General features: G+C 39.1%; 2 protein-coding genes across 4 annotated transcripts in view; one reads left to right on the forward strand and one right to left on the reverse strand.

Annotated features, from left to right (window-relative positions):
• COL4A1 (collagen type IV alpha 1 chain) overlaps nt 1-3,965 on the reverse strand; it is a 174,252-nt gene extending 170,287 nt beyond the window's left edge. The window contains exon 1 of the mRNA XM_070732374.1: nt 3,752-3,965. Coding sequence (XP_070588475.1) covers nt 3,752-3,841 — 90 coding nt within the window. The 5' untranslated portion in view covers nt 3,842-3,965. The remainder of the gene's footprint in view (nt 1-3,751) is intronic.
• The window catches only part of COL4A2 (collagen type IV alpha 2 chain), a 206,614-nt gene that overhangs the window by 17,153 nt on the left and 171,736 nt on the right, over nt 1-17,725 (forward strand). Inside the window, exons 1-3 of one of the 3 annotated variants that reach the window (XM_070732371.1) lie at nt 4,048-4,198; nt 4,649-4,727; nt 4,859-4,919. In XM_070732371.1, the coding sequence (XP_070588472.1) occupies nt 4,684-4,727; nt 4,859-4,919 (105 nt within the window). In that variant the 5' untranslated portion in view covers nt 4,048-4,198; nt 4,649-4,683. Of the gene's footprint in view, nt 1-4,047; nt 4,199-4,311; nt 4,375-4,648; nt 4,728-4,858; nt 4,920-17,725 lie in introns of those variants that run through there. The other 2 variants (XM_070732372.1, XM_070732373.1) reach the window with 2 other exon arrangements.

Consider the following 17,725-nt stretch of genomic DNA (forward strand, 5'->3'; position numbering starts at 1 on the left):
GGTATGCCTAGCTGATGAGAGCTAAATAGCTTGAAATAGATCTATATTAGTCTCCTTTCATTTTCATTATCAGCAAAAATATGTGACACACACACACATATAGTATAAATCTATTACATACATCTAAGTCTATTATTTCATTTTATTCCTTAATATTTCTATGCCACTTTTTAGGACTTCTAGATCTTTTTGGATTCACATATTAAGATTATTATGAAAGATCTCAAATAACCAAGTCCTGAAGTGATCCTGTAGGGTTTTGAAGGTGGTGGTCATCACCTTGATTTATACCTGGAAGCATATTGGCATCGAACCAGTTTACAGAGTAGATGTGCTTTACATAGGCAGCTCTTAAAGAGCCTGTTATTACCTAGCAAACTCCTGGTTTAAACTCCTAGAATCTAGATGGTCTTCAAGGGCAGAATCCTGAATATATTAAATAATTCAATTGTCAAGGTCTGCATAACAGTGTGCAGTGTTTCCTGACCCCAAAACATTTGCAATGGGTACACTAGATATCATCATATTTGGTGCTTAAGCAAGTGCCAAACATCCAGGAAACCGCTAAATCTGTGATGGTGAACCTATGGCATGGGTGGGCATGCACACTATCACTAGCTGTCCTTCCAGCCAGCATCGCACCGGGCAGCTGCTCTCTTCCGGGTTCTAGCGCTCTGGCACATGCGCTCCAGTTTTGGCACTCGAAAGGTTAACCATCACCATCCTAAATCATGAACACCCTCTGTTCAGGGAGCTTAAACCTTCTTCAGAAACAGAGAGACATATCTTTAGAATCAGAGGCTTTCCATATCCACAGCCAATTTTTCTTTCAGAATTAAGTCTGTTCTTTCTGATCCTATTTCTAACAATCTCTAGGCATCAAGACAATTCCTTCAGTACATCATTTTGCTGACTGTGGGCAGCAATGCATCACTAGATAATATTATATACTTATGCTTCACCCCATGGTGATATATCACTCCCCCTGAGGCTTCATGTAGATATTAAAGGAAAGGAGGAAAAGAGTTGATTCCTGTACCACACCATAATTGAGTAACTTCTTTCTGCTCAGAGCCGCAAACTGGAACTAGCTGTACAAGGATGGAGAACCAAGGTAACATTGTGCACCCCCTATCTTTATTTATTATTTATTTTATTTATTTATTAGATTTGTATGCCGCCCCTCTCCGAAGACTCGGGGCGGCTAACAACAATAAAGAAAACAATGTAACAAATCTAATATTTAAAAAATAATCTAAAAAAACCCAATTTAAGAGACCAATCATACAAACAAGCATACCATGTATAAATTCTATAAGCCTAGGGGGAAGGGGAAAAATTTCAATTCCCCCATGCCTGACGACAGAGGTGGGTTTTAAGGAGCTTGCGAAAGGCAAGGAGGATGGGGGCAACTCTGATATCTGGGGGGAGCTGGTTCCCGAGGGTTGGGGCCGCCACAGAGAAGGCTTTTCTCCTGGGTCCTGCCAAATGACATTGTTTAGTCGACGGGACCTGGAGAAGGCCAACTCTGTGGGACCTAACCGGTCGCTGGGATTCGTGTGGCAGAAGGCGGTCCCGGAGATATTCTGGTCCAATGCCATGAAGGGCTTTATAGGTCATAACCAACACTTTGAATTGGGACCAGAAATTGATCGGCAACCAATGCAGACTGCGGAGTGTTGGTGTAACATGGGCATACCTTGGGAAGCCCATGATTGCTCTCGCAGCTGCATTCTGCACGATCTGAAGTTTCCGAACACTTTTCAAAGGTAGCCCCATGTAGAGAGCATTACAGTAGTCGAACCTCGAGGTGATGAGGGCATGAGTGATTGTGAGCAGTGAGTCCCGGTCCAGATAGGGCCGCAACTGGTGCACCAGGCGAACCTGGGCAAACACCTGTCTTGCCACAGCTGAAAGATATTTCTCTAATGTGAGCTGTGGGTCGAGGAGGAAGCCCAAGTTGCGGACCCTCTCTGAGGGGGTCAGTAATTCCCCCCCCCAGGGTTATGGACGGACAGATGGAATTGTCCTTGGTAGGCAGAACCCACAGCCACTCCGTCTTATCCGGGTTGAGCTTGACTCTTGAGTCATCTTGCAGCCTGTCCAGCAATTGTTATCAGATCCCTCTGATAAATAAAACAAGATTCGGGGAAGGGGTCACTCTCCCTTTATCCCAATCTTATCAGAGGTCATCAAAGAGGTTAATGAAGACATGCTTGGTTCTATGCTAGGGCCTGAACCCAGGTTGGTATGAAATTAATCTGTTTCCTTGAAAAATCTCTGTATGGCTTTTTTATTTGACTTTATTTTAAATCATTAAGATTTTTTAGAGGTTTGTAGATTTCTTCAGACATGGCAGAAAAAGGTTAAGAACCTTTTTTTTAGACTGATATCTGCCAATTAGTGCCAATCAATCATAATTAGTGAAACGGATAGGAACAAATCAACTATTTTTTATTCTTCATCTTTTCTCTCTGGAGCACTCAGTAAAACAGTTTCATAACAATGTGATTACCAAGGGAAGAATTACATACAACAGGATTAGAAAAAGGAAAAGAACTAATTTGGGAAAAAGATTGGCAAGCTAGAATGATTTTTTTTTAATATAACAAGACATATGACATTTAGACTCTTCCTTTCTAGCAAGGTCAAGATGGTCCAAGAATCTTAAATAATGAAATCTTTTATGACCCTTACAAGTCATAAAAGCAACTGATGAAAGCAACTGACTAAATTGAAAGTCTGGTACTGTACTTTGGAAAAATAGCTTCATTCAAATAGTTTGTTAACAAAAACAAACAAATCTCCCAACCTCAGTAAAACACCAATCTTGTCTGGATAGAAGTTAAGTTTACAGAGTTATACTGTATGTTCTTTATTCCTGATATAAATTTGGATTTGGAAGTTCCCATAATAAATAGTGAGATTACATTGTTCCATTTCTAACACCCCAATACTGTATATCTGTAAGTGGGTTGGCATAATAAATTATTAGATTACAATGTGGAGGGATAATTTAAGGCTCATTGTGGTTTGTAAACATGGGTAATTGGTTTCATTCAGAAAAATATAGTTTATTGACCATAGTTTACCATGAGTTTTGCATTTTTAATGCAAAAATCATCTGTGGGTGCCTTTAGCTCACCATAGAGGGATCTTAAGGACATTTTCAAACCATGACTTTAAAGCAACTTGAATAAACAAAATTGAACAGCAAATTAGCAAGTTATCAAATTCCCATGTGTTCCCAAAACTAAAGTGCTGTTTTCAAACACAAAGGCAATTGTTTCACTTCAGCAGTTAATGCCAAACGTGTGTATGATAGCAACAATTTATTTATTTACCAGTGCAATAAAGCCATTAATACATACAGGGCTTTAGGTTGCTACTCAAAGAAGCCAACTGACCTGTAATGACTACATCATTATTCCCACAAACACTGGTTCTATGCATCCGGCATACAGTTTTAAAAACCGACACCAGGACTAGCCTACAAAGGCGATACCAGATTCCCCTGCTTTCTGCATCGGGAGCAGCTTTAACGGCGGCAGAAATCTGCACCCGAAGAGAAAGAGACCTCCCGTGAGTGGGCTGCGCTCCGAGAAATAGGAAGCAAGCTACTACACGCCGCCGGATTTGTGGAGTTCAGAGAAGGCTTGAGACAAGGCTGGTGTGTGTGTGTGTGTGTATGTGTGGAGGAAAAAGGGAGCGAATTAGAGCAAGCCATCCGAGGCAGGTAGGCAATACTCACCCCCGCCGCCTCCGACCCGGACCACCGCCCTGGAACGAGCAGCACCGCTAAGAGGAGCGCGATGCCCGGCCCCGCCAGGCTGCTACCCATGGTGGCGAAAGCGCCGTCCGCCTCACCAGCGCTCTCCTCACACGTGGCCGGTGCCCAAAGAGGTGACCCCGATACCGTCAAGCCTCCTTTCCCGTCTCCCGCCTGGAGCGTCTCTTCGCGCCGGAAAGGCGAGCTTGATTCTTGGGCCCCCGCTTGTGGGCGGCGGCGGCCGCTCCCTTCCCCGCCTGTCTCCGCCCCCGGCCCCTGGGACAACGGGAGAGTCAGGAGCCTGCCGAGGAGGAGTCGGCCGGTGCCGCTGTCTCCCGCGTCCGTTCAAAGCAGGAGGAGCCCGTCGCGTCCGGAGGAAGGATGCGGGCTGGTCGAGCGGCAGTCTGAGAGAGCTGCGGGGACTGGGAGGTGAGTCCATACCTGCAAAGGGCGCGAGCCTCTCACTTCGCCGCCCTCAGCTTCAAAGCCCGCCTCGGGAATCGGGTCTCTCGCTCCCTTCGTGGCCCCAGACCCCGGAAAGCTCCCCGGGCGCCACTTTCGTGTCTCAGGGCTTCCGGGGGTGTCGTCCGCCCCGCCCTAGCCCGGTAAGCCACCTGAGGGGAAAAGTTATTCCACCCGGCGTTGATTCCGGAGGGAAGCGGAGCTGTCTGAGGAATCGGGAGGGGCGGGGAATGTTCTCCATCGTCGCCGAGGGGTTCTGTGTAACGTTGCCGAGGGAAGGTGCAGCTTAACCTGACTCGGGGGGTCCTTTGGGGGCTGCGCTGACCCCCCTCCTCTCTCCTCCCCTCACCAAAATGCCTGCCTCTGCTCGCTGCTGAGGTCTCTTTCGAAGACTGTGTTGTTCCCTCTGATTTCTAGGGCCATCCTCTTCCACGAGGAGAAAATAAGCAGACATGAAAAGCACTCCACACTTCAGCTTAGGATGCTGGACTGGGAAGTAAGTAGATCTATTTCTTTCTAGTATTGTAGCATTTCTTAAAAGTTGTTGTAAAACATGCAAAAACAGAAAGAACCGGCCTGGCCATAAAGGTGATGAATTGTAACTATTTCAATCTTGTCTTGGTACAGAGATATGCAAATTATCCTACTGGTGGGATTGACCTTGCTTCTTCCTGCCTGTATACAAGCTGTAAGTATATAATCATCATTTCAAAAAATCAAAACAAAACCATGAGAAACTTTTTTTAGGGTGCTTCCAAGTCAGTCAATTCTGTTGCCAAAGTTCTTCAACTACCTTTGTTGTTTTTTAGTAGTGCACTTATTACAATTTCCCCCCTACTAAACAGTTTGGTCTCCCCTTCTCTTTGTTGAAAATTTGGCTTAAACTGTGAATGCAAAGTATTTTTAAGGTACACAATTTAAAACTTTAAATTTTTAAAATTTGTTTCATATATGTTTAAAAACAATTAGGAAAGTATCAGTCAGGTTGGTTTCCAGACACTAATGTTTTTATTGAAGTATAAAAATTGAACAACAAATCAGGCTGATATAAACTACTTTGACTATGTTTTCATGAATTATTGACATCCTAATAGCCAATCAGACTTTAGGCTAAAGTGCTCGGTGTACCTTTCCCCTATGATTGGTTTATGATATAGTTTATATTTTATGGTAATCTCCAAATCAATCAATCAATCAATCAATCAATCATGATTAAGATAATTATGGATTTGAATCTTTAGCAAATTCGGACAACAATTGTACAAATCTCTCCCTCTATTCACAAAGTGCCTTATCAAGGTATCTATCTAGTTATTGGCTGACTAGAAGTGCTTAAGAAAAAATAACCCAGTGGCCTCTAAATAGCTTCCATTTCTGTCTGTGGACTTCTTCCCTGACCCACCCTCGTGGGACAGACACATTTTTTTAACAAGTAAAGATGATGGGTGCTGATCACTTTGAAATCCTTCTGAGTGTTCCATCTCTTTCAAAAAGGGAGAGAGGATAGAGACCATTGCTGGTGTTAAGGGAGAGACTGTGGATAAGACTAACCAAGGAAAAGTTCATGAAAACAAGAAAGCTGTAGAGGGCATACAAAATGGCCTTGAAGGATAGAAACAAGAGCTGCTGCCAAGGCAAAGATCAAACAAGGGGACATGATCTCATCTCACAAAACTAGCTTCAGAAACATGTCACATAAGTCCCTCTCACAATTACACAAAGATTGAGGAAGGGAGGAGGGAAGCATAAATTTCAATGGAAGTAGTTTTAGACCTTTAATCCATTGGTTTTTAGTCTGGTCTGCCTTATAGCGCTGTGGTGGTGCAGTGGTTAGAGTGCAGTACTACAAGCTACTTCTGCTTACTGCCTGCTGCCAGCAGTTTGGCAATTCAAATCTAACCAAGCTCAAGGTTGACCTATCCTTCTATCCTTTGGTAAAATGAGGACCCACATTATTGAGGGCAATATGCTGACTCTTTAAACCACTTGAAGAGGGCTGCAAAGCCCTGTGAAGTGGTATATAATTGCTATTGCTATTATAGAACTGGCTGAAGCAGATAAGCAAAAGGAGAGTACTTCAACTTAGGAGGCAGCTGCCTGGAATTGTGCATGAATAAGCACCAATTTCGGGAGATAGGAGGAAGGACCCTATGAGAGACATGCAAATTGAAGGGAGTATTGTATTTATACTCTGAGACCTTACAATAATAGCACATGGAAAATAATCCTGAATTTGTTTGCGGGCCTAAACTCTATTTTAGCCATTGGCCATATTCCTGTTTTTTAATATCTGTTTTTTCTATAAAATAGGCTTTTGTTGATGAAAGATATTGGGGATTCTAGGATGTGGTTTCTATTTGAAACTTTTCAAGTTTTTCGGCAAGATATGACTTGGCTTTTGGTCTTACTATTCTTGTGAGGCTTACCATGATATTGATAGTTTAAGGAACCTGTTTATAAAAGATTACCACGTCCTCTTTTTGTGAGGACCTTTCCACAAACTTCCACTAGCCAAAAAAGATAGCATTCTCATACATTACAGAATTTTGAAAAAGCAAACAATCTAAATTGACAGGGAAATTAAAAATTACAAGAATAAGAGGAAATGTAGCATCAAAGTTTATATTTAGGGTTGATGTATGTGGCCATTGTGCCATTCAGTCGTAGGCCACTCTAGGAATAGAATTCTTTATTGGCCAAGTGTGATTGGACACACAAGGAATTTGTCTTTGGTGCAGATGCTATCAGATACATTTGTCAGGAATTATGAGGTATAACACCTAATGATTGCCATAGGGGTCAAATAAGCAATGAGGAAACAATATTAATAAAAATCTTAAGGATACAAGCAACAAGTTACAGTTATACAGTCATAAGTGGAAGGAAATGGGTGATATGAATGTTAAGAAAAATATTAGTAGTAATAGTAGTGCAGACTTAGTAAATAGTTTGACAGTGTTGAGGGAATTATTTGTTTAGCAAAGTGATGGTGTTTGGGGGAAAAACTGTTCTTGTGTCTAGTTGTCTTGGTGTACAGTGCTCTGTAGTGATGTTTTGAGGGCAGGAGTTGAAACAGTTTATGTCCAGGATGCGAGGGCTCAGTAAATATTTTCACAGCCCTCTTTGACTTGTGCAGTATATAGGTGGATCTATATATGGTAGAATGTATTTATTTATTTATTTCAGATTAATAATTTAATTCGTCTACATTTATTACATTGTAATTGGCTTCAGTAAAGACATTGCTTACCAATATATTTTGGGTTGTGTTAAAGCAATTATCTTTGCTTTCTAATTTTTATTTTTTAATATATAAATAAAATATATTTTGTATATATTGATATACATAAAATATAAATAAAATATAATAAACAAAATATATTTTATATAACTTAAAATATATTATATTATTTAAATATAAATATATATATTAATATTTAAAATTTTATTGCAAGATAAAAAAATAAAGAAATGTTAGTGAAAATAAAGAAATGTTTGAAATAAAAAGATCATAAAAAAAGTAAACAAAGAAAAAAGATACATAAAATACCAAACTCACATAAAGCGTTTGCTTTTTTATGCATTAATGATATTAAGAGATCTTTGTATGAGAAATATTATTCTAAGCAAACTTTCTATTCACCGCTGAACCCCATCATACTGCATTCATTCTTTGTATGCCGCCTGGAGTCATTGAGATTGAACTGGGCTGCTATGTAAATTTTGTTAAATAAATAAATGAGCTGGGGTGGCACAGCAGGTAGAGCGCTGTACTGCAGGCCACTGAAGCTGACTGTAGATTTGTAGGTCAGCGGTTCAAATCTCATCATCAGCTCAAGGTTGATTTGGCCTTCCATCCTTCCGAGGTGGGTAAAATGAGGACCCGGACTGTGGGGGCAATATGCTGGCTCTGTTAAAAAGTGCTATTGCTAACGTGTTGTAAGCCGCCCTAAGTCTAAGGGGAAGGGTGGCATAAAAATCAAATAAATAAATAAATAAATAATAACTTTATGAGCCAAGTGCTTCTTAATTTTCCTATCTGCTCATTTTAACTATATTTTGAATGGAATGGAATGTGGCATTAGCCTTGACAATGAACCTTTATATGAATGCTCACAAGTTGGTTTTGCTGGCACTGCATATGTTTTTCATTCTCTGCCTATCCAGTATAAAATGTAAAGGGGGTTACTAGTTGCATTGTGGAACTGAAAAACCTGAGTTTTTCAGGATCACCAGCTATACACCATCCTTTTCGATAGTCCCATAATAGCAGAGGTAGAATATAGGATGAATAAAATTTTGGCCCATGCCCGCCCCCCCCCCCATTTTTAAAACACTGAACACATGGTAAATCTTATATTAGGGCTTCATCTTGGAAAGCCTATAAAATATAATAAGAGAGAGGATGAAGGGACCTTGGAGGTCTTCTAGTCTCCCGCTTAGACAGGAAACTGTACACCACTTCAGAAAAATGGTTATCCAACATCTTCTTAAAACTTCCAGTGTTGGAGCATTCACAACTTCTGGAGGCCACTGATTAATTGTTCTAACTGTCAGGAATTTTTTCCTTAGTTCTAAGTTGCTTCTTTTCTTGATTATTTCTACCCATTGCGTCTTGTCCTACCTTCAGGTGCTTTGGGGATAGCTTCACTCCTTCTTGTTTGTGGCAACCCATGAGATATTGGAACATTGTTATCATTTTCCCCCTTGTCCTTCTTTTCATTACACCTGACATACCCAGTTCTTGCAATCGTTCTTCATATATTTTAGCCTCCAGGCCTCTAATCATTTTTGTAGCTCTTCTCTGCACACTTTCTACAGTTTCAACATCTTTTTTACATTGTGGCGACCAAAACTGGATGCAGTATTCCAAGTGTGGTCTTACCATGGCATTATCAAGTAGTATTAACACTTCACGTAATCTTGAATTTATACCCCTGTTTATAGGCAGACTATAGGAATACTGTTAATATAATTTTGTCAAAGAATGCAATAAGATTAGTCTGGTGTTGACAAACCCATATTGGCTTTTGGTTATTACTTTACAGTGATCCCTCGAGTATCGCGAGGGTTACGTTCCAAGACCTCTCGCGATAATTGATTTTTCGCAATATAGTGGTGCGGAAGTAAAAACACCATCTGCGCATGCGCGCCCTTTTTTCCATGGCCGCGCATGCGCAGATGGTGTTTTTACTTCCGCACCTGGGGAGACCCAGGGAAGGTTCCTCCTGCCGCCCAGCAGCTGATCTACTCGGCAGCGCCGCAGCAGCGACCAGACGAAGATCGGGGTTTCCCTGCCGCCCACGCAAAGGGGAAACCCCGGCTCCTCGCTGATGCACCCGCCCGCCCGCCGCCCGCCAGCAAGTGGGGGAGAGATAGAGAAAGAGAGAGAAGGAAAGAAAGAGATGAGAGAGGGGGGAAGAGAGTGTGAGAGAGGAAGAAGCAAGATAGAGAAAGAGAGAGAGAAAGAAAGATGAGAAAGGAAGGAAGAGAGTGACGTCATCAGGTGGAAAAATTGCGATATAGCGTTTCGCGAAGAATGAGATCGCGAAAATCGAGGGATCACTGTATTTGCTTTTAGGTGTTCCCTGATTCCTTGCTTGAATCTTCCCTGGTATTGAGGTCAGGCTGATAGGTCTGTAGTTTCCTGGATTTAATTTTTTCCCTTTTTTGAAGATGGGATCTACATCAGCACTTTTCCAGGCCTCTGGCAGTTCCCCAGTGCTCCAGGATCTTTGAAAGATATAGTCTAATAGTTCTGAGGTCTTGTCTGCCATTCCTTCAGGACCTTGGGTGTAATCTATCCAGCCTTGGTGATTTGAACTAATCTAGGATAGACAGTTGCTTACTTACCATTCCCCCTCCCCCTATTTTGACTTGTGTTCCTAATCTGTTTTTTGTGGCACTGTTTTTGATACCCATCAATAGACCAATTGTTTCCTTGAGTTTTTATATTTCATATTTTTATATTTATATTTTATATCACTATTATTATTTTGTTAGACTTGTTTCTGCCCTTTTTACTATACAAAGTGACAAACATACCCCATGCTGCTGTCTATTCCCACAACAATTCTGTGTATGAGAGAGAGTAACTAAAGTCACCTAGCCAGCTTTCATGCCTAAGAGAGATGTAGAACTTACAATTTCCTAGTTTCTAGGCCAGCGCTTTCACTGCTATACCAAACTGGCTCTAAGTAATATGGCATTCAAAGAATTTCAGAAACAATTGGGAGACTTGACTAAATATGAAAATCTTGCAGAATCTCACTCAGTTGTTTTAGCAACAGGCTGTCAGTGGCAAAATAAGAAGTGGGGGTGGGAGGGATGAGCAGACCATAAAAATTACTGAAAGCTAGGTGGAATAAGGACCATAGATCTCCTATCATGGCTCTGTCCTGAAGATAACAGATGTAAATATGAAGTCAACCAAGGGAGAAAGGAATCCCTGTATTTTGCTTACTTGTCTGGGTAAGAAGAAAAGATCTCTTCCCAACCAAATCAGGGCAAGAAAGTATTTTGAAAGTACTAGTCTGATGGGAGCATCACAACCAAAAACCCTAGAAGAAAAGGGGGCGGGGTGGGGGAATCAGTATGTCAGAGTGTAGCTTTTTCTTTGATCCTGATGAAAGTGCCCCATGCTGCTATTACATGATATGTAATACTGTGGGCTGCTAATCAGGTTTAGTTTCTGCTTATAATGGAATTGATAAAGATGGATGCTGCATGAACCAAAATGTGTGTTCCAGGAACTAAAATAGATACCGGTAATTAAAAGACACACAAGGAGTATGGTTTCCATCTGCTGCAAAACCTATCACTTTTGATTATCATAAAGATACCAAGTTGAAGTGTTGCAAACATTAAAAAGTGACTTTAATATTCTTCATTGCGTGGAATTGCAAATATTATGCAGATATTAGTTGGATATGTTTCCCCAGCACTCCACGGACTGCATTGGCTGCAACAGAATCATAGGATTAGAGGAAATTGAAGATCTTCTAATTTAATCCCCTGTCCAGTGCAGGAACCAAATAATAGTTATTTAGTAATCATATTTTAAAATGTATAAATATCTTTCTTTTTTGAATATCAGAACCTTGCTCCCATCAACTTGATGAAATAAGTGTAGTTGTCCAAAGAAAGGTTGCACAATCTGGTTAGCAAGATTTAGTTTCTTCAGCAAAGGGCATTTCATGTTATTTACATACCATATCAACAAAATAACTGTTTTGATCTTGGCAATAGTAGTGATGAAGCAGAATCATTTCATGAAAGAGAGGTGGATAGTACTGTATATAGTATTGAATTAGTTTAGGATGTATGCTTTTGAAAAGCAGTAGCTGAACGACTGCTGCTAAGATTGAAACAGCCCATATAAGAGGCCAGAGATTACTATATTTGTACACAAGTTGAGAGATAATGATCTCAGAATGACTAATAGTTAAAATGGGAATTTGAAGGAGTGAGAGAGAGAGAACACAAATCAGGAGCAGAAGAATTGAAATTACACAGTGATTGCTGAAAAGGGTTTCAGTAGACTTTTCATATAAACCATAATGTAGGGGAAAAGGTAGCAATCTAAGGTGAAAAAATCAAAAGATCCAAATGTTGAGGCTCTGGATTTGTGTTAAATAGATGGGAATGCAAGAGAAAATACCTTTTTTAAATTTGATATCTGTATTTGAGTTGTTACCTTTCTAAGAGATTTATCTAATGCCATTGTTAAAATCTTGCTTGTGTAAGATGAAGATATTTGGCTAGTCTTCTGCAACTCCTGATGGGTTGGCACCACTTCTCTCAAAATTCCTAGTGTTTGTGGTAGTTGTGATGCCAATATACATGAAGAAAGCTAACCTGAGGAAAGATGGATGTAATCACATCATTGGTTCCAGTGTTGTTGTATTCTTCTATTTTGTTATTAATATTGCAATAACTAAAGTTTATTTTTGCTTTCCTGCTGTGTAATATTTCTTCTCTTTTTAATCAAAATACCTATAGATACATATGTTGAAAGATGGCTAATAAACTGAATATGTAAATCAGAAACATCTATAATTCTATCATGTGCCTATCATCTTGAAAGTGACAACTCTGGTTCTCCTGTTTAAAACTTTGACGATCATTTCAATTTGCATTCCTGCTTTGAATCTTGGGAGAGGCGGGGCACTCTAAATGTGTACACAGCATGTTTTATGTAGAGTTTCCTTCTATTTCTATTTTTGGTACTAAGTCATATCTAGAGCTGTTCTTCTACTGTTTGGACTAGTTTTCTTTACCAGTAGTTTCATTTACTGAGTTGCCTCATCTCTGCATACCCTTTAGAATGCTGGATCATCCCGATTTATTTTCTTTCTTTTGCATCTTAAATCCACAAGTCCATCAAGGAGGGTGCTGCTGCTTTGTGCACCCATTTAAGGCTGCATAATTACAAAGCAATCGTGCACCTGAAATGCAGCCAGTTTGCTGCATCTATTTTGGGGAGGGGCATGTAATCTGTAAGGAAGCTGAGCAAGTTTATCTGCAACAGAACTCATATGTTTTTATATAGTCTTTTTTTGGCTAGGGAAGCAGGGAATAATCTTGTTAAATGCTATTCTGTATTCAACCGAGACTCTTAGACTATTAGTGTGGACCTTTAAATATTGGATTTGTTTATTTTATTTAATAAGCACCACAGTATGCATTTTTCATTTTTGTGCATGATGCCTTGTGTTGCTTTTACAATTAGCTATCTTATAAATTGAATGATAAACTAAATAAATAAGATGCTCCTATCATATATCAGAGTAACATTTTGCAGTTTAAGTTGGTTTTAGTAGTTATTTTATCTCATGCTTTTATTCAACTTAGGTTTTGGATATTATTCATTTATCAGACTGATATCCTGTCCTTTATTCAGGAATGTCAAGACAATTAACAATTTGTTATAATATATATGTATAGAGATAGAATTTCATATACAGTATAATAAAGACATTAGATAACACAATTGCGGAGAAGACATAAATAAAAAGCACATAAAAATAACACTTCAGAAATGAAACAGTAGCATTAATTTTAAATTAGTATTTAATGTAGAAATCAAAAAATGTTGCAGAGCATTCAGACAAAATCTTGATATTAATCTATGACCAGCTAGCAGAAGTTCTGTTATCTTATCTTACTCATTAATAAAGACAGGACCTATTAGTTTTCCCAAATTCACTCATCTATTTGACTTATAGTAAAAAACAAATTATTTTGGGGGGAAAATTACTACCACAGAAACAATTATTTTAAAGTTTGTGTTTAGTTTTTCTGTATTTACTTCTGTGAAAGTTTAAGAATGTATTTCTGATGGGCTGTACAGAATATAATGGGCTGTTTATTCAAAATCAAAGTTCACTTTAGAATAAGATTTTACAGACAGAAATTTAAATATGACATTCTTTGCTTCCTTGATTTTTTTAAAAAAAATAAGAAGAAAATGGTATTAAAATGGTTCTATAGAAATTAGGCTGAAATGTTGAGATTTATGCCTGAGTTATCTTTAAAGCACCAATTTACCTATTTCTGAATTCATTATGATTTATTTGTATAAGATATCTATACAATTGCATTGTAAATAATATTATAGAACTGTTAATTAATAGTATTAATATACAGAATTATATTTTTTATTAATATGAGAGCAAGGATATGCCTTTATCTATCCAAGAGTTCAAACAAGAATCCGTTCATAAAGCTAGATTCGGGGTGAATCGCAATCAGCTTACCAGCTTACCATGTTCTGACATCAGAATCCATATTTAAAGGCTATCCCACTGCTGAACTAGGCTGAAGCCAGATCAGGATGACCCAGCAGTGTCAGCCACTTAGTGTAGGCAAGATCAAGAAATTTTATGAGTGCTCATGATTATTATAATTTATAAAAACAGAATCTTGAAAGCCCATCAGGGTTTTGTCCTGCAAAATGTTACGCTAAACAAAATCAGGTCATTCCTTCCCCATTCCCTAGGTGAGATTTAGATTCCATCAAAAAGGAAAAATTGTGTTTTCCATTAGGAAATGGAAGAACACCATTTATGCACACTTTCTGCCCTGCAAGGAGGATAAATCTTTGGAGGGTCCATGACCCCTTGAGCTCCAGCAATAGATTGTGCTCTCACAGTCCAAAGTGTTTTGGTTCATTTTGTCAGGGGAACATTTCCTCTCAGGTGATCTTCCATATGTTCTCAATTCCAATTTGTATACAACCCCCGCCCTCATACACATACATTTAAAGAAATTGTTATACACTGGCAGCTTTGCTTTGATGTCACCACCTATAGTCCCCATTCTCCTCACCTCTTTTTCCTGGTCAACTGAAAATCTTGTACTCAAAAACATGGACTCTTGAGAAATTTAAATATTCTACCTTTCCAGCTATTTGCCATTTCTGATGTGATTGTGCCTAGTTATTATTTTGTGAGGAGATAACCAAGTTATTTCAATGAAAAGAATAATGAGACATTACTGACAAAGTCTGGCTTATTAAAGGATGAACAGGTGGAAAAGATCTTCAGATGACAGTATGTGCCTATTCCTACAAAGATCAGAATCATACAAGCAATCATTTTGTTGGGCTGCCACTTGAAAGCAAAAGCTAGATTGAAAAAGCAGACTAGAGAAAAGTATTGACACTTTTGAACTTTGGTGTTTTAAAAGACCCCTGAGAATACCATAGAGTGCTAAGAAAACAGACAAATGGATCATTGAAACTAATCAACCCAAAGTTCTCATAAATGACTAGGCTCAAATTATTATACTTCATATACATTATGCAAAGACCAAGCTCTCTAGAAAAGGATGTAATGCTAGAGAAAAGAAAGTGAAAAAGAACAACCCACACAAGGTGGATAGCAATAGCACTTAGACTTATTTACAGTGCTTTACAGAACTTTCTAAGCCATTTACAGAGTCAGCATATTGTCCCCAACATTCTGGGTCCTCATTTTACCAATCTCAAAAGGATGGAAGGTTGAGTCAACCTTGAGCCAGGCCATCAGTCAGCAGAATTAGCCTGAAATACTTTATATTCTAACCACTGCACTAACACAGCTCTTTTAATGGACTCCTTTGGAGTGGCAATTGGTGTAAGATATGAATGACCACAATGTAGACAATTTATCCTGGAGAAAATCTATCTTAGATGGTCAGTAAGAATTAACATGATGGCACACGATCAATGAAATGTTGTTGTCAACTTATTTGATTTCTGTGGCATGGCTTATTTTTTTTTTAGTAATTAGATAGCTGACTGTACAGTACAGGCTTGCTATCCAGGGTTGTGAAAGAAAAATGGCATTATCTTGGACTGGTTATAGACTACTGTATCTTTTAATTGCTTTTAGCTGACAATAGTTATGGCCTGTTGTTCCTCTTTCTGCTTCTGTCTCCTATGTCTGGATTTTCTGTAACAGGGCACACCAATTAGTCTGATTCTCATATTAGATGAATCTATAAAAATTCAGTTTCACTTCAAATAAATTAACGGAGAAGTTGGCTACTATCCTTTTATAATTACTTCCATAAGTTTGGGGGGTGGAGAGAGAAACAATAAAGAAAATGGGAGTAAGCAGAAGGGGGGGATCAGGATTTTCAGAATGCTTCAACAGTTCAAAACACATTAAATTACACTAATCTTAAACGTTGGAGAAAGGAATAAATAAATTAATAAATAGTACATGGTGAAACTAGACCAAGTATTTTTGCATCCAAGTGTGATAGAAGGGAGGAGGGATGTAGAAATGGAGAAGGAGAGAAAAATGTGGGAAACATTTTTTATGTTGTGAAAGTTCAACTTAAAATTGACAATGGACTTTACTGAAGTTTTTAAGTAAAGTCAACAGTCAGAAAATAAGTAACCAATTTTACAACATCCTTAGAGACTTTTAGCATTATCTCAAAGGCAGTTATAAAGTCTGATAAAACTTCCTCCAGCTATACACAAAACCAAATCTGTAAAAACCTTTATCAGGAATCTGTCCTATATTTTCCACCCTCAAGCCTTAGTGGTACAGTGATTAAAATGTATATTGCAGGCTTACTCTGCTCACAGATTGGAGCTTGATCCTGACCGGCTCAAGGTTGACTCAGCCTTCCCTCTTACTGAGATTGGTAAAATGAGAATCCAGATTGTTGGGGGCAATATGCAGACTTTGTAAACCACCCAGTGAGTGCTGTAAAGCAGTGATTTTCAACCTTTTTTGAGCCGCGGCACATTTTTTTACATTTACAAAATCCTGGGGCACACCACCAACCAAAATGACACAAAATGACACCCTAAGACACTCTTCTCTCTTTTTTCCATCCCTGTCTCCTCCCTCACCCTCTCTCTGTGTATACACACTCTTGAACCATTTCCAAAAACAGGTGAGGGCTGGGGTTTTATTCTCTCTTATTCTTTGGGTGCTTTTTATCATATGCTTTAAATGAAGAGTCACTTCTCTCTCTCTTTTGTTTCTCTCTCTTTCCTCTCATTCTCTGTCTCAATCATTTTCTCATTTCTCTTTTTTCCTCCCCTTTTTTCTCTCATTTCTCTCTCTCTCCCTTCATCTCCTTTTCTCTCACTCTCTCTCTTGCTTGCTTTCTCTCTCACTCTTTCTTTCTTTTCTCTCTCTTTCTCTCTCTCTTGCTTGCTTTCTCTCTCACTCTTGCTTTCTTTTCTCTCTCTTTCTCTCTCACTCTTGCTTTCTTTCTCTTTCTCTCTCTCTTGCTTTCTTTCTCTCTCTCTCTCTGTCACTCTCTCTCTCTCAGCAAAAAGTTGCGAGACCAGAACCTGAGGTTCCTTCTTCGCGGCACACCTGACCATGTCTCGCGGCACACTGGTTGAAAAACACTGCTGTAAAGTACTATGGAGCAGTATATAAGCCTAAGTGATATTGGTATTTGCATTTTATTTATTACGTGCTTCTCCAATCAATGACAATCATGTGGCACCATATTATGCCCTTTTTTCTAATGAGTGACTAGATTATATTTTTTTATCAGTATGTTTACTTTGTCTCTGTGCAAAAAATTTAGCACATTGAACAATTTACTGTTGCTCATTGTATGCAAACTACATGATATTAATGGTTTTTAAAGTTTTTAAAGTACAGTGGTACCTCTACTTAAGAAATTAATTCATCCCGTGACCAGGTTCTTAAGTAGAAACATTTGTAAGTAGAAACAATTTTTCCCATAGCAATCAGTGTAAACGCAAATAATGTGTGCAAACCCATTAGGAAAGAAATAAAAGCTCAGAATTTGGGTGGGAGGAGGAGGAAGAGGAGGACAGTTGCTGCGGAAGGAAAAAGGTGAGGTGAAGGGAATTTAAAAAAATCCAAAACATTAAGGCTTTTTTTTAAAAAAGGGGCTTTGAGGCGGTGAGGAGGTGCACGCGCCTCCCATACACCTGGCATGAGGCTGCCTCCCATACACTGTGCTAGAGAAAGAAACACAGGTGGGTGAGAGGGGGGAACCTCCCGC

Source organism: Erythrolamprus reginae, chromosome 1 (genome assembly GCF_031021105.1).
Source record: "Erythrolamprus reginae isolate rEryReg1 chromosome 1, rEryReg1.hap1, whole genome shotgun sequence".
Classification (NCBI taxonomy): Eukaryota; Metazoa; Chordata; class Lepidosauria; order Squamata; family Dipsadidae; genus Erythrolamprus; species Erythrolamprus reginae.